At 51.9% G+C, this 23,704-nt stretch overlaps 2 protein-coding genes across 4 annotated transcripts in view; one reads left to right on the forward strand and one right to left on the reverse strand.

The window, feature by feature from the left end:
* Window positions 1-10,867, reverse strand: part of XPO5 (exportin 5) — a 37,348-nt gene extending 26,481 nt beyond the window's left edge. The window contains exons 1-13 of one of the 2 annotated variants that reach the window (XM_074949048.1): window positions 10,624-10,867; window positions 9,659-9,780; window positions 8,876-8,948; window positions 7,117-7,254; window positions 6,642-6,824; window positions 5,262-5,303; window positions 4,381-4,407; window positions 3,807-3,992; window positions 2,932-3,008; window positions 2,224-2,323; window positions 1,039-1,122; window positions 463-588; window positions 117-207 (exon numbers count right to left, since the gene is read on the reverse strand). In XM_074949048.1, coding sequence (XP_074805149.1) covers window positions 117-207; window positions 463-588; window positions 1,039-1,122; window positions 2,224-2,323; window positions 2,932-3,008; window positions 3,807-3,992; window positions 4,381-4,407; window positions 5,262-5,303; window positions 6,642-6,824; window positions 7,117-7,254; window positions 8,876-8,948; window positions 9,659-9,780; window positions 10,624-10,728 — 1,354 coding nt within the window. In that variant the 5' untranslated portion in view covers window positions 10,729-10,867. The remainder of the gene's footprint in view (window positions 1-116; window positions 208-462; window positions 589-1,038; window positions 1,123-2,223; window positions 2,324-2,931; window positions 3,009-3,806; window positions 3,993-4,380; window positions 4,408-5,261; window positions 5,304-6,641; window positions 6,825-7,116; window positions 7,255-8,875; window positions 8,949-9,658; window positions 9,781-10,623) is intronic. The other variant, XM_074949049.1, reaches the window with a different exon arrangement.
* A 343-nt stretch (window positions 10,868-11,210) lies between these two features.
* On the forward strand, window positions 11,211-22,550 carry POLH (DNA polymerase eta). Of its 2 annotated transcripts, none has more exons than XM_074947080.1 (10): window positions 11,211-11,462; window positions 11,548-11,682; window positions 12,738-12,964; window positions 13,848-14,017; window positions 15,247-15,350; window positions 16,703-16,822; window positions 17,848-17,971; window positions 19,542-19,607; window positions 20,363-20,535; window positions 21,541-22,550. In XM_074947080.1, exons 1-10 carry the CDS (start codon window positions 11,326-11,328, stop codon window positions 22,478-22,480), a joined length of 2,196 nt encoding a protein of 731 aa, XP_074803181.1. In that variant the 5' UTR covers window positions 11,211-11,325; the 3' UTR covers window positions 22,481-22,550. The 2 variants fall into 2 exon arrangements, with proteins under 2 accessions (XP_074803181.1, XP_074803182.1); XM_074947081.1 differs by having other exon boundaries at window positions 11,212-11,462; window positions 21,612-21,767.
* The last annotated feature ends 1,154 nt before the right edge of the window (window positions 22,551-23,704 follow it).

Here is a 23,704-nt window from a genome sequence, read left to right on the forward strand (position 1 = left end):
TGAGAGGGTGGGCACTAAGCTAGGCCAGGAACCCCCAGCCCTGTGAGAGCGAGGGGAAGACTGCAAACTTCAAACAGAGGTAGCAGGCCTTGCCAGGAGGCCCCCGAATGACTTACAGTTGAAGAAGGCATTGAAGTCCTCATCACTGTCGAAGTCAAAGCGAGAGTATTCACAACTGGGGCTGTCTGTTTTAGAGGGGAAGCCCACCTGGAAACAAAAGGGACGTGGTGAGGGAGCGAGTGGAGCAATCACCCACCTCTGCCTGAGCACCAGCTCCAAGGGGACTCACACTAGGGAAAGAGCGGAAGAACAGTAATCTTCAGACCAGGACTGCTACCCTGCAGCCCGGAGATGATGCTCTACGCTGCTGTGTCAAAAACCCAGCTTCTCCACCGTTACCACTATGAAACATTCACTGAGGCACCACCAGCTCACACCCAGCAGAGCAGAGCTCCTCCATACCTTCACTAGGTTAGTCATAGATGCACGAAGGTACTTTGGGATCATAGCCAACAGCAGAGGTTCACGGGACAAGATTTCATGTCGAAAGAGGGCTCCCCAGGTGATCTGAGTGGAAGAGCGCAGGAACTGAGGGGAAAAGAAGAAAGAACAAAAAAGTTTCAATAGGGTTGTACTCTCTGGTGCAGAAGCTTGAACCTTTGTGCTAAAAGGGGAATGGCAAGCTACAATGACTCCCCAATCCAGGCCACACACTTTCCAGACCCAGACAAAACTGCCAAGCTACTCTAGCAAATGGGAAAGAGTCTCCCACCAAGCAAATACCAGGGTTTGCTCCAGTCTCTGAAATCTATGCTCTCCATGCTGTGTGGGCCTTATGGGACACTGGATGGCAGTGCAGCAATGACCACATCACCTTCTACATCCTCAGAGGAGAAAATGGTTAGAAAATGGCAGATGGCTCTCAAAAACATAACAGACATGAGCTGATTTCCTCTGCAGCAGGAGTGACACAGTCTCCTACGCTGTGGTTTAACTACACACAGGCTGCACTCAGAGCCCCCTCTCCCTTTCCCCTACCTGGCTGGGATGGGTTGTGAAAGCTAGAAACGAGTCCAGGTATTTCCCAAGGTTGGCTGGGGTGTCCACGTCAGAATCTGAGCCCTGTTAACGGAAGGATGAGTAATTTCAGACAAAACGACGAGTGATTTCAGACAACGCTTCAGCAGTAGAGCAGGAGGAGCTGGGTGGCAGCGCCACTTGGAAACCAGGAGCGCAATGTGCTGGGGGGACAGAAAAGCCAGCGCATAATGGCTGAAAAAGAGCTGTGTTCTGAAACTGCTGCTGCTCCAGAGTGCCAAGTTCCCATTACCTGCCCTGGAAGTGCCAAAGGAGACAACAGCCACATTCAGGAGAAAAGGATGGACTATGAGTAGCTTGGAAAAAGTTATAAACACTCCACAACACCCAATCCATCATGAGGTATTCACTGGCAGGCCGGGATGACCTGACTACCGCGGAAATGGAGGGAAAAAGGAGACCAGAGATGTAGCAGTTCTTAAAAAAGCATCAGTATTTGCTTCACTCCTCACTCCGGCAGTACTCTTTGACCTAGCACTGTGCTGAGTGCTCCCTTCTCTGGGGCTGTTCTTCCCAGGATTTCCTTAGCAGCACATCCTTCTGTGGGGTTGCCTGTCACTCTGACATCCCTGGAGTGAACTGAGCCTGTATCATAAAGGGCCACAAGCCCTTGCCACTCACAGCAGGCTTTGCTAAGGATTAATAGCCAAGGCTCCCCTCCACCATACAGTGAGTGAAGTCATCCTAGCTTGAGGTAGTCAAACCTCCAAGAGCTGCTTCTTGTTAAGTCTATCTTCTCAAGTGGTTCAGGATTTTCCTTCCTCCCACAGCTCCCTGTGAGTTTACTGTCACACCAATTCTCTGCAGCCAGCTGACCTGGTCTTTCCACAAACAACATCTTTCAGCAAGCCAGCTCCGTTATTAAATGATCGCTCTTGTTACATCCCCACTTTGGTGCAGTCGGTAGAAGATCCAAAGTTCCCAGCACACCCCTAGAAGAGTTGGCATCAAACCTGCCAGGTTTCACGGCATGCAAGGCCCTTTCTGTTCCCTCCTCTGTTAGAGGAAAGAACTGCTACTCTCCATATCAATGGTATAAACAAGAATCATGGTATCCATATCCCCAATCATCCCCCTGAAAGACAGTCTTGTCAGGACTGCTTCCAGTGTTTGTAGAAGACTCACCACTAATGCACACAGCTGACTGCCTAAAGCACACAAGACCTGGCAAAGTCTCTTCAAGAAAACATAATGCTTCTCTACCAGGCCTTCACCATCTGCTGTCCTGGGAGGGAGGAGAAGGGAAAGGGAAGGTCAGGATTACACACATAGTAGTAAGTTGGGAAGACAATTTGACATCAGCATGGTTGGGTTCCCTTCCCCATTACAGAAGTTATTGATATGAGATCCAATTTTAAGATTAGAAGTATTTCTAGTCTAAACCCTTTGGACCTTCTCCCAATATCTCCTGATCAATCTCAGGCCAAAAGAGAAGATTTAGGGAAGTTGGGAGTTACCCTGAGCAGCTTCTTTTGAAGTTATGGGACTTAGAAAAATGGTTGGCTTTTCAAGTTTGGGAAAAGTAACACTTTCTACCCTCTCCTAATCCAATGCCAGCTTGCTGCCATTAGGCCAGACTGGATCTGCATGCTGCCCACACTCAGGATCCGTGCACAGTAGTGGTTCGATATGCAGCACTCGATAGTACAAGGCTAAGAACTCTATCCACACCTGAGCAAAGGCCATGATGGGAACAGGTGCTGAGGTAATTTCCAAGAGACCAGTTTTAGTTTTATAGCTTGGGGCAGAGAGGTACTTATTAATACAGGCCAGCTGCAGCCAGTTTCCACTTAAGATCACGATGCGCTCCCACAGCAACTGGACAGTACTCACTGCGCAGCAGAAAGTATGTAGTGCATGGCAACATCTCCAAACAAGACCATAAGGGGCTTCCGATCCTCCAGCTTCCCCTAGACAAAAAGCAAAGTACACACTGGTCAAAACACGTGACTGCACCTCATCCCACCAGCGAGAGGGAGCTAGCAGATCACTAGCTGCGCTACCATTTGGGGACTTGAATTCCACCACTGAGCAGAACAAAATGCAACAAGAAATTAAAGAACTATCAGAGAATAAAGTAGTTTTCTCCAGTAACCCCACTGGGAGCCTTAAACCAAAATCTGGTCCTCATAGGCCTATTTCTTCTTCCACTGCATATTGGCTTGTTGCTGCAGGGCAGCTGGACTGGTTTGTTATTGTAAGGTTGCTTGTAAGCACTGTGCTTGTGCTACTGATCGGGGATAAGCACACCCTGGGTGGGCATGGCAGCAGAACATACAGGGCACACCTCGATGGTGCTGTTTCAGAAAACATCTACTGGGCATCAGAAATCCTATTAGGTTCTTACAGCGAGATGGCAATACCCCAACACTCCTCTGTGGCAGAGAGCAATGAGGACAGCAGGGGTTAGGAATGAGTTAACGTTATTTGTTCAAGCAGGGATTTCAAGCTTCAGAGTTGTATGGAAGGGCAGACAGAGAAACGGGGCCTGGGTGGGTTCCAGAAACTGCTCTGTCCATTGTCCTGGGGAAGCACCCACCCTAAAGTCACTCGGGTGCCTGGGCAGCCAAAGAGGCAGGTGACTTAATTCCTTAGCTAAAGGAGTGACATTACCATTGCTCAACCTGATAAACTAAGACTAAACCCTGGGAGAGGAGGGGAATGTGGAGGGCAGGAGGGGTTAGGGAGGCTTGGGAGGAGGAACTCACTTTCCTGCTGACAGCGATCAGAAGACACTCTGCTGCTCCCACTTGGAGCTCGGGTTCATTCAGGAGCAAGCACAACATCTCCAGGAGCTTGCAGTTATCTGCTGTGATGTGGCTCATGGCCACCCAGTCAATGTAGCCTGCCAGGGTGTTAAGTGCTGCTATCCCAACGCGGCAGTTTGCCTGGGCCTGTGAACGGACCATAACCAACAGTTCAGAGCCAGAAAGGATTTATATGGAATCAATCTTAGTGCAGAGCTTTGCCGCTGGCCCAGATATGGGGCAACCCATATCTCAGCCATAGCTGACTTCTCCATGTTGGAGCTGCACATGCATTATATGACAGCAACTACCTTCTGAAGTGCCTTCTCCGGGAAAGTAACTTAGATGGCAGTGGGTAGGGGAAGTGGGGCAAAGTCCTCAGGCTTGAAATGAGCAGTTCCCTCCTTTCCAGATAGTAAGGTAATTAACCAAAGTATAAACTGCTACTTGGTGTCTGGTGACAGGCTACGGCATGGAAACCTGAGTCTGGTTCCAAACAGCCTCGGTCTGCACTGCCTCCCCAGGCCGTACTCACCTTTGGTTCCTGGGCCAGTTCAGTCTTCTGAAAAAAGAACAAGAGACAGTAAGTGAGCTGCTGTGGTGCACATCTCCTCCCAGCAACTGCTGGGCAGTCCCCAGCTCATTCAAGAGGGTGCAGCCCGGAGAAGCCTCAGTGAATAGATGCCTGGTGAAAGAGGCTGCAACACATTTTCCAGCTCGGGACACTGCCCCAGGACTTTCCACTGGAAGTTAAGCCACAGATTTTCTCCTCTGAAAGAAGATGTTCCAGGTAGCAGGTTCCTCTGAATGTGTGTGTGGGGGTTCCAATACTTCCTTGAAACTTCCAGGGAAGAAGATGCCTTTGCTTCCCTTTTAAAGCGTCTTACGTTCAAGGATCACAACCTCTGGGAAGCGTTTGTGGCCTCATTCTAATGAAACTAATCTTTAGAAAGAAGTGACTTGACCAAGACCACAAAGTAAGGCAGTGGCAGAGCTAGGACTGGAACCCAGGAGTCCTGACTTCCAGTCCCCAGCTCTAACTGCTTAACAGCAACAATTCACTGTGTGTGTGCCATCTTATTGCCTAAATTATGCAACAGCAGAGTCTGATCTGAGCAGATGCTCTGTTTTTCTGCATGCAAGGAAAATTGCAAGCATCCCTTTCTTCTGCAAGGTTTTGCTTTGGAAACTCCATTCTGTCAACATTTAGAGTGCAATGACTCAAGTCACCCCAGATGTACCCCCAAATACCTAAGTACAGACCCACCACACCACAGCTGAATATCTAACAGCACTGCAGAGTACAGCTCCCAGGCCTGATAATTCCCTCCCTCTCAATCCAGTAAGCAGACTGGTAGGGGGACACCCAACCCTCAGTATTCACCCTGTGCACAAACAGCTCAAAGATCTGCTAACCTGTGGAGTGGTGAGGATATCTCGCTCCTGGGGCGCTCCCACCTGGCCAAGCAGAAGGATTAGCAGAAGAAACCACACTTAGCAGAAGAAACCACACTTCAGAGTCTCAGCATTGCAATTCAGACCTCAGCTGGAAATGTACTCAACCGAACTACAAAACGCAACAAGGTTTCCCACCCACCCCAGGTCAGCCATAAACGGCACAAAGAAATACACAGCTCTATGGAATGGTCTATGCCAGTGGCTCTGAACCTTTCCAGACTACAGTACTCCTTGTAGGAGTCTGATTTGTCTTGCGTACCCCCAAGTTTCACCTCACTTAAAAACTACTTGCTTACAAAAATCAGACATAAAAATACAAGTGTCCCAGCACACTATTACTGAAAAATTGCTTACTTTCTCATTTTTACCATATAATTATAAAATAAATCAATTGGAATATAAATACTGTACTTACATTTCAGTGTCTAGCATATAGAACAGTATAAACAAGTCATTGTCTGTATGAAATTTTAGTTTGTATTGACTTTGCTGGTACTTTTTATGTAGCCTGTTGTAAAACTAGGCAAATATCTAGATGAGTTGGTATATCCCCTGGAAGACCTCTGCGTACCCCCAGGGGTACATGTGCCCCTGGGTGAGAACCGCTAGTCTATGCAGCCAGTGAATGTGCCAAGGAAACTGGTTGAAATGTCCCTCTCGGCGAATAGGATACAGCCTTTCACTGCTTCATCTCCACCACACTGTTGTCATGCTAAGCATGACTCCACATTTTAACACATTATAAAAGGGAACAAGATGTGCACATAAGAAGCTTGTCTCTGGATTGGTCATTGCTGTATCCCTCACCTTCCCAACCCCATCTCACTCTTACTGAATCAGACTACGAGCTCTTCAAGGCAAAGATCTGCCATTATCATGTCTTGAGCAACCTGCACATCTCCATTATCATAGGATTATAACCGTAGTAAAGTAGAGCCCAAACCGCCCCGTTTATGGGAGGACAAGGGGCATCTGCTACTAGAAGGTAGCAGCACCCCATACCATCTCTCTGCAGTAGGACTTTCTGACCTGATCTCTAGGAGAATGGGGCCAAACCAATGCCTTAGTGCCAACAAACTGAGCCTCCCAGTGTCAAGCGCAAGGTTCTCATCCATCTCAGGTGATCAACACTAGAAATCCAGACTGCTGACACCAATGCTGCCTCCTGAACCCTGAGACTCTCTCATCAGCCACTGGCTGTTTTCATGCTCACAACAGAGCTCCAAGGTGTAACTACAGCAATTGATTTCAGACTGAGTCTCCTCTCACTTGCCCAAAAAGTGCGACCCATATCCAAGATCCCAGTGCTGACTAGGCTCCCAGGAAGAAGCTTCTTACCATGCGCCTATACTTGTTGACGTTCTGCTGCAGGGTAGTGAGCAGGAAGCTGAAGATCTTCTCCATGTTCTGGGTAAGGGTTTGTTGGATGTCCCGTCGCCGCTGGGTGGGCAGTGTCTGGAAGGTCACCACGTCCTCTGCCAGACGCAGGAGGATGAACATCACCAGTTCTGTCTGTGTCTCCTAATGTCCCAAACAAACGCACCCATGAATCTAGCCGTAACATGAAGCCCTGCAGAGAGCAGCTCAAAGACACAGATTAACACCAGACCAGGGTCTGGGGAATAGCCAGAGAAGGATGACTACGATGGTTTAGTCTCTGATAACGTGATCTCCTGGAATAATGGGACCTGACAACAGCCTGTGAATCTACTGTAACTCCAGCTTGTTTGACCATGAAATAAGGGAAGGAGACCTAGAATTATGAGCCACTGGAAGAGTACAGACAAGTATGACAGACAGGTGTGCTTCATACCCCTTGTTTGGAGAGCGTATCCAGCTCCTTCAGCATATCAGGCCAGTGCTGAGGCCATTCACGCTTGATCATCTCCACCACAATGCGAGACAGGACATCCTTAATGTGACTTTCCTCCTCTAAAATATTCTGTGTTCCCTATGAGAGAAAGAAGATGATCACACAAAATGGAGCTGCCCCCAGAACAATCATTCATACCATGGGGGAGTCTGGCTGCAGACCCACTGGACAATAAGAAAAATACAAATACACCTTCATCCCAGCTGTTCTTGTCCTGATTGGAACTCCCGCCTTCCCAGGCCTTCACAGCTGGCAGGCTCTGTGCACCAGATGACTGTCATCTGAGGAGTAGGTCTTTGAAGACCATCGCCTCCATTGGATGGATTGACAGTTGTGGGTGGGAATTTCCAGGAAACCTCCTGTGGTGGCCAAATGGGAGGAGGTCTAGAACTCTAAAGCACTTTTGGGTTCAATCCACAATTCTCCTTTCCCAGACACTGCTGACCTACAGCATCAGACCAAATTGCATGCTCCACAGGAGTCAAGGATACGGCTTTGATGCTACATCTAGCCTTCATGCAAAGAGCAGCAGAAATCCTCTCACCTCAGAGATTCATTTTGGAGCAGTGATCACTATACTTCAACTGAATGAGTGACAATCTCCACAGTTACTGAACCTTCCATCCAAGGACTGCAAAAACACTGTGTAGATATGAAGCAAACCTCACAACCCCCAGCTCTTCTGAGGTGGGTAAGTTATCCCCATTTTACAGAGGAGGACACTGAGGCAGAGAGGGAAATGGTATCTCCCCCAGGGTCATATAGCAAGTAAAGGGCACAGTCTGGAATTGAACTCAGGCCTCCTGTACTTTAACCACAAGTTAAAGGCCTCCTCACTTTCATGTGCCACCTCAACAAAGTGAAAGAGCTCCGCAAAAGGTCGTGGGACTCTCAGCCAGAGGTTGTGGTTAAGGCTGCATGTATCGGTCACGGAAGGCACGGATTCTGTGACTTTCTGTGACTTTGGTGATTTTTGGTGCGGCTGGCTCAGGGGTTGCCTGAACACTCTGGAAGGTCACCAGCAATGGCAGCAGTTTAGGTGTTGGAGGGGGCTTAGGGCTGGGTCCGGGGGTTGGGATGTGGGGCGGCACTTACCTGACCTAGGCAGAAGGGCAGGGGGCGCTGTGCGCTGCCACTGTTTGCAGGCACCGCCCCCACAGCTCCCATTGGCTGCGGTTCCTTGCCAATGGGAGCTGCAGAGCCAGAGCTCATGACGAGGGCAGCGCATGTAGTGCACCTGGCCTTCCCTACACCACCCCTAGGGACTGCAGGGACATGTGAAGCCAGGTAAGGAGCCTGCCAGCCCTGCCAACCCTCCCCTGCCCCCCAGCACCAGCGGGTTCCCGGGCCATCCCCCCAGCACCTGCGGCACCCCCAGAGAGCACCCGCAGCCCCCCTGTCCAAGTTTTAGTTAGGAGTATATAGTACCAGTCATGGACAGGTCACGGGCCGTGAATTTTTGTTTACTGCCTGTGACCTGTCCATGACTTTTAGTAAAAATATCTGTGACTAAAACATAGCCTTAGTCATGGTCCCTTAGCCATAGGTTATGGGTCTATTACAGGAACAGGGGGATGAGCTCTTGTGGCCTGCAGGGTGCAGGAGGTCAGACTAGATGATCATGATGGTCTCTTCTGACCTTAAAGTCTATGAGTCTGCTCCATATGGTGGTTTGGCCCTGGAGGCAGCCAGCACTTACATTGGATATAAGCCCCATGACATTGTTCTTCAGATAGACCTTCTCGAGGCGAGGCATGCTGTTCCAGCGAAACCTGTCCAACAAAACACACAGAGGGCACCAAGTCAATACGCTGGCACAGATCACTGACTTGTTTTAGAAATCCATCAGCCCTTTGCCCAAGCCAGGGAGGCTGAGGCTGCATCGTTCATTTGCGCTGCCAATACCCAATCACTTACTGAGCAACGTTATTGGCTGAAGCTAAAATTACAGCCCAGTTAGAGCATCTGCACCGAGACCAGCACAGTTCAGGGAACAGGCAGGATTCGTTAACATCTACAGGAAAAGGACCAAGAGCACAAAATATTGGGTTTGTGGAGCCAACAGAGAAGGATCTCCAAATTGTATAGTGGAGAAGTACTTTTATTAATCTGAAATTAGTGGCAGAGAACTTTACAGTGATCTACTGATAATACTTTCCCTGCCTGTCTCCAGCATCTTTTGTCTAAGATCTATGCAATGAATTAACCTGCATGCCCCTCTTGCAGTGTTTGCTATTACCCTCATTTTAAACACAGGGAGACAAGGACAAAGATGGGAAGTGACTTACCCCCTCAGGTCACCCAGTGAGTTAATGACAGGGCTCAGTACAGACCCCAAATCTCCTGACACCCTGTCCACTCCTGTAACTAACAGACATCTGGGAACAATAATTAGCACTGACAACTGTGACATGACAGGCCTGTTCTCTCTCCATAGTTTAGGATAGCACCAAAACCATGCAGCCCAAGTGAGCTCCCTTACTTGACCACATGCTCCAAGATCTGAAGACCAAAGTGCCTGACAATGGCTGTCTGGGTTTTCTCTGCCAGCTTCAGACCACAGGGGACACAGATGGGACACTTCTCCTTAAACTCCTCACAGAACTGAAAAGGAACAAGGATAACAATGAGCCAAAACTATCAAGTGGCAACATGGAAATGAGCGTGGGAAAAGTGAAACATTAGGACAATTTGGAGATAAGAGGAAAAACAGAGCTTCAAAACTGCCCACTGCAAGTGGTGAACTCTCCCTGGAAAGCACAGGAGGCTAAGCAAACAATTTCTGTACAATTTCAGCTTCACATCGAGTGCCTCAAATCCTCATTATCTGGGAATACTTTCCCAATGTGGCCCAATACCGTGAGCTGCCTTCCTGAGGCTACAGGCTACTTTCAGTGCCTCTGATGCTGCACAGAGCCTCCTGAGCAGCAGGATGAGAGTCTCTGATGCTCTTCAGACCCCCCCTGACCAGCCCTGAAAGAGACAAACTTCAGGGTCATATTCACTCTGGGAAAGGTGCTGCAGCAAAGCCCAGCCCGGGGAACTGCCTGTCTCTATAGACCTTTACTAGAGCGTATCACTGGGGTCCCTAAACACCTGCACAGGGATTAAAGGCAATGCAGGCTGCCAGCTCTCCATGCCACGGGGCAGGGCGAGCCCACAGACGGAGACTGGGGAACCCAGCTCAGGCGGGGGCAGAATTCAGGGGTATCGGACACGTGCTGTCCCGGAGCAGACCCATGGGCTGAACTCTGCACAGGGGGCAGAGCCAGGCTGCGGATCGGGAGGGGGTGGGTGGGCGCGGCCAGGTTTCAGGGCGGGGGGTGTATCACCGCGCTCCCCGGGATCTGGGGCCCGGGGGTCCGGCTCTGCCCCGGGCCAGGACCCCGGTGGGGAGCGGGCAGCGCTGAGCCCGGCCGCCCCACGCGGACCCAGCTGCCCTGGTACCTTGAGCGCCTCCAGGCGGTAGCGCTGGGTGGAGGCCGGGTCCATGATCACCGTCACCGCCTTCACCAGCTGCTCGCACAGGCTGCTCACCTGCTCCGCGGACATGGCGGCACCGGGCGGGGGAAGGTCCGCGCGGGGCGACCGGAGCAGGCGAGGACCAGGGGCTACCACACCGGGAGAGGGAAGGAGGCGGTGCGCAGGCGCGCCCGGGACCAAGATGGCTCTACATACTACGCATGTGCAACGGGAACCGGGAGGCTTCTACGCATGCGCCAAGTGAACCGCGCGACGCTTGAAGGAGGGAAACCGCATGCGCGAAGAGAGGATAACGTCGGCGGCGGCGATTGGGGACATGGTAATGCGCTTGCGCCAACCCCCGTCCTGACACCTTAATGTCCGGCGATCCAATCACAAGCAGCCGCACATACCGCGCCAGTTCTCCGAACCGGAAGAGGGAGCTTATATCACCGGGGCGCGAGAGCAACTCACCGCCAGCCCCCTCCGCGGGAACTACAGTTCCCAGCATGCACCGCGGGCCTCCTGCCCTCATCCTGCTGCGCGCGGGGACTACAGTTCCCAGCAGACCGCGCGCGGCGTCACGGCGGGGGCGGGGAGCAAAACAAACGGCCGCCGGGTGCGGTCCGCTTGAGCTGTAGCCGTTGACTTTTCTCGGAGCGCGCTCGCTCGCGAGGCCAGGGGGCCATGTCTCGCGGGCGGGAGCGCGTGGTGGCGCTGGTGGACATGGACTGCTTCTTCGCGCAGGTGGAGCAGCGCCGGGAGCCGCGGCTGCGGGGCCAGCCCTGCGCCGTGGTGCAGTACGACGCGTGGCGGGGCGGCGGGTACGTGCTGCCCCTCCCCCCCCCGCCCCTCCCGCGGCCCCCGCCCGGCCCGGCCCGCCCCACTCTCTGCACTGTCTCCCCGCAGGATCATCGCCGTCAGCTACGAGGCGCGCGCCTTCGGGATCAGCCGGGGCATGCGGGCGGACGAGGCCCAGAAGCGCTGCCCGCAGCTGGTGCTGGCGCGGGTCCCGGAGGCCTACGGGAAGGCGGACCTCAGCAGGTGAGGCGAGCCCGGGGCCCGCTGGGCGTCTGTGCAGCGCCGAGCGCCCTGCTGCAGGGTTGGGGTCCCTCCCTCCTGGGCGCTAGGAGACGCTGACCAGAGAGGGCCCGGGTTTCAGGATGTGAGGGAAGAGTGGGAAACCTGCGCTAAAGCTGTCCCAGCCACGACCCGGATCTGTGCTAGGGCACAGGCAGGGAACGGCAGAGGCTATGTATGCGCTACAGCTTAGCTTGGGATAAATTATGTCCCTCAGGGGTGTGAATAAGCCACCCCCCGGAGCAACATAAATGACACAGACCTAAGCCCTGGTGTGGACAGCACGCGACATGGCTACCGCTGCTCACGGGGGCTGGAGGAATGAAGCTGACAGGAGAGCTCTCCCGTTGGGTTAGAGCATCTGCACTAGCGGTGCTACAACGGTGCAGCTGCGCCACTGTAAGCTCTGTGGTGTAGCCGTAGCCCCACTGGAAAGGTCATCGTAGCCTGAGCGTAGATGCTTCCTGCATCGACGGAAGGGGTTTTTGCATCAATGTCATTAATTCGTCTCTCCAAGAGGCAATAGCTGGGTTGCTGGGAGACTCCTTCCATCAGCTGGCTGTGTCTACACCAGGGGTTAGGTTGGCATAGTAACATCTCTTAGGACTGTGGGGTTTTTTGGCACCCCTGAGAGATGGAGCTATGCTAGTGTAACTTCTCACTGTAGATTAGCCTTCAGTGTCTGAATCTATCAGGGCAGACCCTTCCCCAACACTAACCTCATATTTAGAAAACCCGACTGAGATGTGCCCTGACTTTCAGCCTCTGAGCTCATCCACATGAGGGTCAGACTAGTGTCATTGAATAGTGGGGCTAAGATATTCATGCAAAACGTAAACTTAGCTTTGGGAGAGGAGCACATCCATTAAACCAGCTGCTCAGTAGCCCAAGTGGTTGGCTAGGTCTCAGCCAGTAGGGAAGTTGGACGGAGAGACAAAAGGAAAGAGACCGTGGGCTGAGAGGCCGCTGAGTCCCAGGTGCATGACAAAGATTGAGCTCCTTATGTCTTTCTGCTGCAGATACCGAGAGGCCAGCGTAGAGGTGATGAAAGTGATGTCGCGCTTTGCTGTGATTGAGCGTGCCAGCATTGATGAAGCCTACATGGACCTGACTAGCGCTGTGCAAGAGAGGCTCAAGAAGATGCAAGGGCGGCCTATCCTAGCAGAGCGGCTGCCAACTACTTACATCCAGGGACTGCCAAATGTCTCTACAACAGCAGCAAAGAATAAGAGTGTGGATTGCAAAGGTAATGTCAAGCCACCAGGCACATGTTGCTGCTTTTCCTGGAGTTAAGCAGTTCCTTTTTGCTTTTCATCTTAGTTTATTTCCCTTCAGCTCTAAAGAAAGTGAGAGTAAAATGAAATTGCCCTACACTGCAGTTCGTGTCAAAGAAAAAGTAAAATGCAGGCCTCACAGTGTAGAAATGCCCTAATGCAAGGGAAACAAGGCTGTCCTAAGGAACAGGTGAAAGACAACTTACTTGTGACTGTGAAAGGCCAGCATTGCAAATAGAGTCTGGGAAAGGATTTCTAGAGTCCCTTTTCCCTGTTTGGCCCTTCCCAACCTCTTTAATCCTTACTTGCCATGCAGAGTGTCTGGTCCCAGGGCTCTGTTATCCATGATTTGGTGCTGAAGCTCAAATTCAGACTAAAGTTTCATTTTCAAAAGAAAACATCTATGGGCTGAAATGTACCCAAACAACCACTTGGGAGCACTGTTGTTCACGTAAATAATTGAGCACTTTGCAGATCTGGACAAATGTACCTACAAACTTGGGTCTTATCTAGAGCAAACTCATTTAGTCTGTTTCAGGTTATTCCACAGCAGAGAGCTGTGTGTGAAAGTCTTACCTCATCTCCATCTCCTTCTCCAGCTCCTATTGGTGCAGTTGGGAAGTAGTTGTCTGTTTCAATTGTTTGGCAGGAAAGTGACTTGCTTTCCTTTTTCCAAAGGATGTGTCTGGCAAATAGAATTTCTCCTCTTCTAAATGCACTGGTGCAGGGAGCTTACCTCTTGACCATGGAATAAAGGTGTAATGACAAGTGTGTGGCCACTGTTCATTCTAGCTTGCTAAAACCACCACGCTCCTTGCTGTGTTGGGCTTTAATCCCCTTTGTGCTCTTTTTCAGAGAATCTGCGGCAGTGTGGCTTGCACCAATGGCTTGAGTCGCTGCCTTTTGCTGACATCAGCTGTCCAGAGCTGCAGCTGACAGTAGGAGCAGTAATTGTGGAGGAAATGAGGGCAGCTGTGGAAGCAGTTACCGGACTGAGGTGTTCAGCTGGGATTTCACACAACAAGGTGTGTGTAACACAATCGGGTGGTTTTGTTTCAAGTGGTGTACTTTGATTATGCAGTAAAATAAATGAAACCATCAGAGTCACCATCTGATGGAATCTGAGCAGAATGGAACATCATGGCTACATTTAAACACATGTAGTTGAAAATAACATTAAGCATGGGGATAGGCTGTAATGTGTGCCCAGTAGTGTTTAGATGTAAACTACCTAGAACTGGATTCACTTACTGACCAGGGCTCTGATTTTTCTGGCATATCCCGAGCAGTCAACTCACTGTGGAAAAGATCTTTAAAGTGCTCAGGAGAGAGTCCTCGCTAGAAATGACTGATCTTAAAGTGAGTGTTTCCTTCCTAGAATGAGGAGACATATTCTGTGCCCATAGGAGGGCTTTACTGGTGTAAACTCCTGTTTAATTGGACAGAAAGAACCCTAGTTCAGTGTCTCCCCTCCTCCCCACATCCCACCCCACGAATGCTGATGTGATGTGGGTCAGGTTGGCTTTCTGGTCTTCCTGTCTGGTGGATGTGCTTTGGGTAATGTACAACCAGCCACCAGCAGCAACCACAGGAACACACACAGCTAGCTGCAAAGGGGAACTGACTCACTCCGATACTGCAGCTCTGAGTTTCCTGCTGCATTAACTGTTACACCTTTTACTGACTAGCATCTTTTAGGTTTCCTTCTGTAGCACTCTGTTGCTGCTGACCTTGCAGAGAGAAGACTAAAGGAGACACAGCAAGAGAGAGCAAGACAGGAGCAGAGAGGATGGAAGAGGAGAGGCCCAGACAGAGAAAACAGGCATGGGGTGGGTAATAGGGCAGGAGTGTGAGGGCTGCTCTTGGGATTTTAGCACAGGTTCCTGACCAGAACTGAGCCAGCCCAGCCATGCTAAACACACTGAGTCCTCTAAACTGTTTAAAGCAGGGTTCTGACTCTCTTCTCAGAGCTAGACTGTTGCAGTTGACACTGTGTTTAAAGACAGTTTAGCCAGCACAGTTCAGATCCTGTGGTAGTTAATAAGGGGGAGCGAAGAGTGGTAGAACCTGAATCTTGTCCTCAACAGAGCTGTGCCCATGGAAGATGCTGTGGAATCCCAAAGCTTAGAGAGCCCTTCAGCTATTAGCTGGGGGCTCTACTGCAGAACCTAGTAGGCAGTCTTTTAGAAGCCTGTGGTCCATTGAGCATGTGGGGTTTGCAGTAATGGGGTTTCCACACTCTTCCATATTCCAGGCACTGGCAAAACTGGCCTGTGGGCTGAACAAGCCCAACCGCCAGACGCTGGTATCCCAGGGATCTGTCTCACAGCTCTTCAGCCACATGCCCATCAGCAGCATGTAAGTATTGGGGAATTGTGCTTTCGCTGAACCCGGGACTTGGACTGAGCTGGCACCTGGCAATAGAGTGTATCAGCTCCTCTTTCATGCTGCTGCTTTGTTCACCAGAATTTAAGCTTTCATTTAAAAAATAATCTCTAGCTGGTCTGGTTGCCAAGATGCACATTTTAGTTCATGCTCACTCTGCGTGCAAAACTCAGTTGAATATCTTGGAGAGGTGTGAACCGCCCTATTCAGCTCAGTGAGGGCTAATTCAGATGCCCAGTGATGATGATGTAGACATTTTGGGCTTGTCTACATGAACATTTAGTTTGCGGCAGGCTGGGGTATGAATCTACCTCACTGCACGCTGTCTGGACCCTGTTTACATTCACTAACAGTTCCTTAGTGCACTTTAAAACGGGACTAGATCAAAGCGCATTACCAGATGGTTTTTGCATGGCAAGCTAATTGCGGGGTCAATTCACACCGTAGCTTGCTAAGAACTAATTGTTCGTAGACAAGCCCTTAAAATATTAACTACTTCACTGCTTGTTAAAGCATGCAAGAAAAGAGAAAGGGGATCCTATTGGGAAGATCTGCACAATTTACTGAGCGTGACCGCTCATTCTGACACCGTGAGTGACTGGGTTTGGGAGATGCTGTCATTCGCTCCTTCCCCAATGAAGGAGGCAAGCCCAAAAGGCCTACCAGAGTTCAATTGGCATCATTTGAACCTGTTCCCTAAGGTGTAGCTAGGCTCAAGAAGTGCAGTTGGACAACATGCAAGGCTCACCAAGTGGAAACATGCAGACTCCTCGTGCTTGGTGTATTCAGACTTTAGTGTTGGGGAGCTGAGCACCAGAAGCCTGGAGAACATGCACGGTCATATTCTGAACATCTGCACAGTCTACTATGAACAATGTCTCAGGAACAATGGAGCTGAAAAAGTAACCACCAACCTTTCCAGTCGGAAGCCGTGCTCCAGAGCTGCAAAGTTAGCATCTGCCTTCAGGCAGCTACTCTTGGGGTCTTTCCTGCCCACATAGGAATGGCTAGATCCGGGGAGAGGGCAGGGAAGAGTGAGTGAACAAATAGATTTTAAGCAAGGGTGGGTGCTGGGGTGCTGCCTTTGTGCATTTCTGCCTTTTCTCTCCCTGTTCCTATGCGACCACGTCTCAGGCTAGGAATTGATGAGCTGTCCCATCCTCACTGGAATCATCATGTGTTGCTCCTCAGTCAAGGAGTCTGGCCAGCCAGCGCTGCTCCCTCACCTGTCCTGCTTCCTGCCAGTGAATGGGAGCTGGGGTGTGCTGAACATGCTTCAGTCTCCATGTGACAGTTCTCTTCTATGTTTCCTCCTTCTCCTGCAGCCGACACCTGGGAGGGAAGCTGGGTGCCTCCATCGCAGACGTCCTGGGAGTGGAGTACATGGGGCAGCTGACCCTATTCAGCGAGTCACAGCTCCAAACTCGCTTTGGAGACAAGACTGGGTAGGTGACATGCTGGCTTCTAGGCTGCAGGTCTCCATAGGATAATAGGCTTGTGTTCTCCCTCTTCTTCACGAGTAGATCTGTAGGCCATTCTGCTGAGGTTGTTGCGCAGGAGAGTTTCTGTCTGGGCCTTTTCAGGGTTGCATTGAGACCGTGTCCTGTAATGGTCTGCTAGGCATGTGCACTGGCTTTTGATCTTTCCAAGCACCTGTCCATCCTCCCAAGGCTAAGTGCTTGTTTGTCATTCAGCTGTCCCCTGTATGCTGCTGTGGAGTATGTGCTGCTCCAGGGACACAACCCAAGCTCCGGAGCAGGTTAGAGAAGATGGAATGGGAGGCAGGCAGTGCTCAGGCCCAGCACGGAGGCTCATCATTTAAGTGTTGGGAGCTTAGGAATACCAGTCTGAAGCCTGAAATGTCCAATGCACAGAGCAGTGGCTGGGAACCTCTAGTCTAGGGAATGCTGCTGTCGTAGGGAGGGAGTTGGGGCACTTGAGCAATAACTGCTGTAAGGTATTTCCCCATTAGTAGCTGAATGAAATCTGCTGCTGGCTGCCATTGCAGCTGCCTGGGGAGCTGGAACCATCACCTGAATATAGTTTAAAATGGCCAAGCAGAGAAGCAGCCCATTGCTTTAGCCAGCTGAAGTCACATAGCTCTGTAGCCCCAGATGTGGCCAATGTGAGATGCAGTTGGGGGTCATAGCTGTTGGATAATACTTGTGCTGTACTCTGCAGGAGTAAAGGACTCTGTGCTAAGGGGTGAGTCCCATGGGGCCCATTGTGTGGTTTATCTAACTGTCTGCCTAGGCAGGTCTAGGCCAGGAGAATTCAAGTGGCTGGGGTTTAGAACAGGAAGTTGTCCCTGAACCCTGCCTGTGTGCACTGCCCCAGGAGTCCCTGGGCCTAGTTTCACATGCAGGTGTGCAGGAGCCATGAGGTCTTCCTGATCTGAATCCTCAGTGAGCTCAGGAGGAGAGATGGACCATTATCAGCCTTAATCTCAAACCTCATGTGGGACTTTCAGGTCCTGGCTCTATGATCTGTGCAGAGGAATTGAACAGGAACCTGTGAAACCCAGGCAATTGCCTAAGTCCATTGGATGCAGCAAGAACTTCCCTGGGAAAGCAGCCTTGACCACTCAGAAGCAGGTAAGAGAGTGTGAGATCTCCTGAGCAGAACTGGTTTGGACCTGAGATAGGGATAGCCACTGATCCATTCCACAGGCTGCAGCCCCCTCCCTCTGGGCTCAGACTGTGTTGCAAGAGCTGCTGCATTTCACCATGCTGAATGCAGCGCCCTGAAATCGGGCTCTTAGGCTTCGTAGAGTCTGTGCACCAGCAGCTGTGTAATTCCTTGGGGAAACACCTTACCATCTCCCTCTGTCAGCAGGGAACAGGAGTCTCTCAGCCCTTCATACTCTACAGCACACTGGTCAGTGTGGAGTGAGGGGAGGGAGTGTTCCTTTATCCTGTCCTCTCCACAGCTGTGCGCACAATCCCTTCTTGGCACTGATGGATTTCTATCCCCTTGGTCCTGCTGTGCCTGAGGGAGCACCTGGATGCGCCAGGATGAGAATGTCCTGTACACTATATTCTGCCTTTGCCTTTGCTACAAGATGTGCTCCTGCTGCCTTTCAGTCTGCCTTGGTTAACTGCAGCTAGTGGGAGCTTGGATGAAGACCGCTAACGGATTGTGCTGCTGAAATTCCCTGTCATCTAGCTGCATCTGTCAGGATTGCTGGCCTTCTGTTACTAAGTCTCTTCTCCAAGGGGAATCCAGATTCCTGCTGGAAAGGAGCCTTTAAATGCCTGGATGGAATGAAAGTCCTTGTGTGACTGCAGCAGTGCAAGTGATGGTAAACCTGCTGCTAACACAAATGCCACCCACGTCAGCTGGGCCCATACTGGAGGCACTTTGTCTTTGGGCAGGGTGGGAGAGGGTTCTCTAAGCATCCATAGGATAGAGCAGCACAAAGCTGAGCTCTGAATCTCCCAGCCTGCTTTCAGATCCAGGTTTAAATGGACACTGTCATGTTAGAAACTCTGTCCTTCCTTGTGTTACTAACAGCTGAGAAGGTGGGAGTGATGACGGTTCTAAAAATCTACAGGATTTCTGCACTTGCTGCGTTTCCCTTGGCCTGGGACAATGTCACTAGAAGATCTGTCCCTTTCAGATTCCCAGCACTGACATGTGCTGCAATATCTGGGATGCTCTAGATCAGTGGTCTCCAAAGTGGGGTGCGCCAGAGGATCCCAGATGGTGCGTGGCAGAAGGAGTGCTGCCGGATGGCACTCCGCTGTTTTTTTCTTCGGCAGCAGCTCTTCCCCTCCGGCGGCATGCCTGCAGCAGGTCTTCCGCTCTTCTTTCTTCAGTGGCATCGTGGGGGTGCACGATCCAAAAACTTTGGAGACCACTGCTCTAGATTCTGGGGCATGGTGGATGCATCTCAGATTAAATCTAAACCCTGTCTCCCCTGGGTTTATTGATTCTCTGGAAGCATTTGTGGTGATCTTGGGGTTTGTAAGAAACTGACCTTGTGGTCCTATTTTGAGCCAAATGCCCCTTGAATGTTCCTCACTGCCTGGGGCTCTGGCTGTCAGCAGCTTGCCGAGTGTGGTGATGTTCAGGGCTGACTTCCAGGTCCTGTAACAGCAGCTGCTTGGATGTGTGTGGGGATGTTCTGGGGCTGTATCAAATGCTGCTGTGTCCTGCTTGCAGGTGCAGCACTGGCTCCTGCAGATGGCCTTGGAGCTGGAGGAGAGACTGAGCAAGGACAGAGACCAAGTAAGGCGGGGCTTGAGGGTTTTCTGCCTCTCTTGCTGTGGGGCTGGGCCAGAGGCAGCAGGGTCTTCGCTACCTGAACTGTCTGACACCAGCCTGGGGGATGTGGTGACTGTGGTGAGTGGCAGAGGAAGTTGCCCTGCATTCAAATGCACAGCTGCTGGCTGACTGAGTTAAGAAGTGAGGAAGGACCCAGAGAGGGAAAGGTGCTGTAGGAGGGCCTGACCCAAAAATACCCTGAGCTAACCACTGTCCTCCTCTCCCCTCCCTTAATGCGAGCATTAGGTACACATGAGGGGATGAGTGTGCTGGGGCAGGCAGCTTCCTCTCTGTGCACCCCAGTCCTAGCATGTGCTTCTTTCTCGCTCACTTCTGGGAGCCCTGCCCTGCACCCCTACAAGTGAACGAGCTGCTTTATAACCCATGGATCCTACGTTGCTGGCCAGGGCTGAGATTAACCTGGCAGCTGTGCTGTATTGTGATGTGGATAAAGGGGAACGTACCTGTGTAGGGCAGGAAGCAGGGATGACACCCCCTCCCCCCGTACATGCACAAGGTGTATGAGACCCTCACACACTCAATATCCACCTCAGACTGTGATGGTGACAGACAGCAGCTGATCCTGCCAGGACAGGTGGTGGCATTGGATTGTAAAGTTACTGGCTGGCAGTGCAGTGCTCCAGGCTGAGCGCCTCTCTGAGCACATTCCTGGCATTCACTGCTTTGCCCTGTACTGCAGCTGTGTCCTCTCTCCGCAGAACTGCCGGGTGGCCAAACAGCTGACTGTCAGCATCCGCATGCTAGGTGATCAGCGAGCGAGTGGCCTGTCACGCTGCTGTGCCCTGCCCCGCTATGACGCCCACAAGATCAGCAGTGATGCCTTCATGATCATCCGAAACTGCAATGTGGCTGGAGCCCAGCAGGCTGCATGGTGAGCAGTTCCCCTTCCTGGCCTCAGGGTTGGTGTGCTAGAGGAGGGGGGCTGGGCTGTGCCCTGGGAAATGACACATGCAGGACAAAGGGGCTGTGCTGAATACAGACAGGAGCAGCGATTGAATTTGGAAGGAGCTGGCTCTGGCAGAGAGAGCTGGGGCCCTCAGAGCTGGAAGACACAAGGCGCATGTTGTCCTGGGCTCAGCTGCAGGTGAGCACTACCCACCCAGGAGGGCAGCTATTGAGCATCGTCCTCCCCCAAACCCCCACCATGCAGCGCTAACTTCCACCTTCAGCATCTGGGCGGTGCCAATAGAAAGGGGGGCAGGGCTGTGCTCCTCTGGAGTTGGAATGAACTGAGCTGTACTGCTGCAGCGTGAGTACCTGGCTGGCTTGTACTCAGGGTGCCATCATCCCTGGGATAGCCAGAAGAGAATGGCTGTGCTCTGGTGGTAAGGGGGACAAGATGCTTGTTGGGCACAGAGGGCATGGGGGGAAATAAAAGCACTTTAAGTACAACCTGTTTCCTTTCCACCTTCATGTCCTAGCTTGGGCAGGAGGATGAGGTGTGCCCAGCACACCACAGTGACTCCTTCAGGACAGCTCGTCCCTGACTGGGAGCCTGAGAGTTGCAGGAGCTCCCACCCCTGGCAGATGGGACTGAGGGTTCAGGCTCCTTGCCAGAATCCAGGGGGCCTGGCAAGTCCCTCTGCTCAAGTCACATTCCTCAAGGAAGCGCTGCTTTGCTCCTGGCAGGGACACAGGCAATCTGCAGCGCCCAGGCCTCTTACTGCAAAGTCACGAGGAGGAGGAGAGGGTTCTAGTGTTTGGCCAACAGGCATGACTAAAACATCCTCCCCTACTAGCCCACCAATGTCCTGTTGTCTCAGCTGCTGCACTGTCACCATGCCCAGTGAAACGTGACACACTTAAATCCTGCCTTGAAAGGCTTCGCACTTCTTTGGCTGGGTTTGAGCTGCTGCTAATCTGCCTTTCTCCGCAGGTCCCCTCCGCTTACATTTCTGCATATCTACGCAAGCAAATTTTCTGAGGCTCCCACGCTCTCTCCTGCAGGCATTGCTGCCTTCCTGACCAGTGATGCCCAGTGTACCCTGCCAGCTGGCACCAATGCAACCAGCCCAAATGTCAAGTGCACTGGGAGCCCAAGAAAAGAGCCCAGCAAGAAGCCCATGAATGCTATTGAGTCCTTTTTCCGGAAGGCAGCAGAAAGGCAGCGAGCCCGTGTGACCACAGGGCCCTGCCTGCCTGGTGTCCCCAGTGCAGAGGCAGAGTTGTCAGTGCCTGATCCCTGTGGCCAGAGTGACAGAGACGGTCTCATCCTCGGCAAGAGTCAGACTCCAGAAGCCCTTGCGAGGCACAGTCCCAAGGGTGGCAGCTCCCCCACCCCATACAGATGGCTTCCCCCTGAGGAGTTGCTCCCTTATCCTGCGGAAATGCCCTCTGCTGACCCAGCCTCCAGGAGCACTCTAAAAACAGAATCAGCTGGAACAGCTGCTTCCCAGCTCCCTGAGTGGAAGGAGCAGAGTTTGCCGCCCTCTGCTGACCCAGCCTCCAGGAGCACTGTAAAAACAGAATCAGCTGGAACAGCTGCTTCCCAGCTCCCTGAGTGGAAGGAGCAGAGTTTGCCACCCTCTGCTGGGTTTTCACAAGGCCCTGCCAGCTCACCAGACGAGCTGCACTGTGAAAAGTGTGGCCAGCAGGTGCCAGTGTGGGAGCTCCTGGAGCACATGGACTATCACTTTGCTGTGGAGCTGCAGAGCTCTTTCTCCAAACCCAGCCCCCTCAGGGCCCCTGCTGCTGCTTCCAGTTCTCCTGCCAAGAGCAAAAGCAAAGCCAAGAGCCCTGGTGGCTCCAGTGCAAAGCGACCCAGGCAAGGAGTGACTAGGACTCTGGAGTTCTTCTTTAAACGGTTGCCCCCCTAGGAGCTCCAGGACCATTTTAGCCTGAAGTTGAGTGATTTGTGAAGTTTTTATCCTTTCTGTAAAAACTTTTATCCAAAGATTGCATAATAAATGTCTGGAACCTAATGAGGCTCTTGGGGAAACACAGCAGGGAAATGCACCCACCTTTTCACTTGGCAGATTCTGGTAACATTTCTCCTGCCTCTAGGTGCTGATGCTGACAGAAAAAGTGTCAGGATGGCACAGCATGCATAGTGATCAGGCATTCCCATGGTCCCATCACTGGGCATTTTTGCTCTGCAAACAGTAATGGATGTTACACTTGCAATGCTCCTGGGAGTTGGGAAGTGTCATTATCCCCATTTTACAGCTGGGGAGCTACAGCCCAGAGGGACAGTGATTGCCTCGGGGAGAGCCGTAACTCCTGCAGTGCCTTAACCACAGGATCTTCCTTCCTGTCTGACTATTCTAGTTATCTAGTATAGTACCTCCACTCCTTGCTACTGGGGCAGGGAGTGGGGCAATGTGGTAGCTGAGCCCTACGTTCCACACTCCTTCACCAACATCCTACAGCATAGGGGGAGTTTCTCTAATCAGTCCTGTCTGAGAAGCTGCTATCAGTGCTAAGGAGTCTTCAGGGGCACAGTGATGCTCTACAGCAGGGGTGGGCAAGCTTTTTGGCCTGAGGGCCACACTGGGGTTCTGAAACTGTATGGAGGGCTAGGTAGGGAAGGCTACCAACCCCCCTGGGACTCTCCCCCCTGCCCCCGACTCCTATCCACACACCCACACTTATCCAACCTATCCCTGTCCCCTGACTGCCCCTGGGACCCCTTGCCCCTTATCTAATGCCCCTGCTCACTGCCCCCTTACCATGCTGCTCAGTGCACCAGGACTGACAGATGCGCTGCCTAGGCGGAGCCAGCTATGCCACCATGCAGTCTAGAGCATCGGGGCAGGCTGGTCGCTCTTGCAGCTGTGCTGTCTGGCAGGAGCTCACAGCCCCACTGCCCAGAGCGCTGGTGGCACAGTGAGCTGAGACTGCAGGGGCGTGGCCAGGGGCTCAAGGGCCAGGCTGGATGTGGCCTGTGGGCTGCAGTTTTCCCACCTCCAATCTACAGCTTTGTTCTGTCAGCATAGCCTCATGTATGGAGGGATGTGATCCACTCCTCTGGGACAAGTATGTTAGCTCTAGTCCCCTTTTAGGGAGGTTTTTTCAAAGCCATGGCATGCCAGCATATGGTG

This window comes from Natator depressus, chromosome 3 (genome assembly GCF_965152275.1).
Source record: "Natator depressus isolate rNatDep1 chromosome 3, rNatDep2.hap1, whole genome shotgun sequence".
Taxonomy (NCBI): domain Eukaryota; kingdom Metazoa; phylum Chordata; order Testudines; family Cheloniidae; genus Natator; species Natator depressus.

What these genes read in the sequence shown, in the direction of transcription:
- POLH (XM_074947080.1), top strand. Translation starts at nt 11,326, where the DNA reads ATGTCTCGCGGGCGGGAGCGCGTGGTGGCGCTGGTGGACATGGACTGC. An exon ending in GACGCGTGGCGGGGCGGCGG is followed by an intron (nt 11,463 to 11,547) that starts GTACGTGCTGCC and finishes GTCTCCCCGCAG; the next exon opens with GATCATCGCCGTCAGCTACG. An exon ending in CCTTGACCACTCAGAAGCAG is followed by an intron (nt 17,972 to 19,541) that starts GTAAGAGAGTGT and finishes TCCTGCTTGCAG; the next exon opens with GTGCAGCACTGGCTCCTGCA.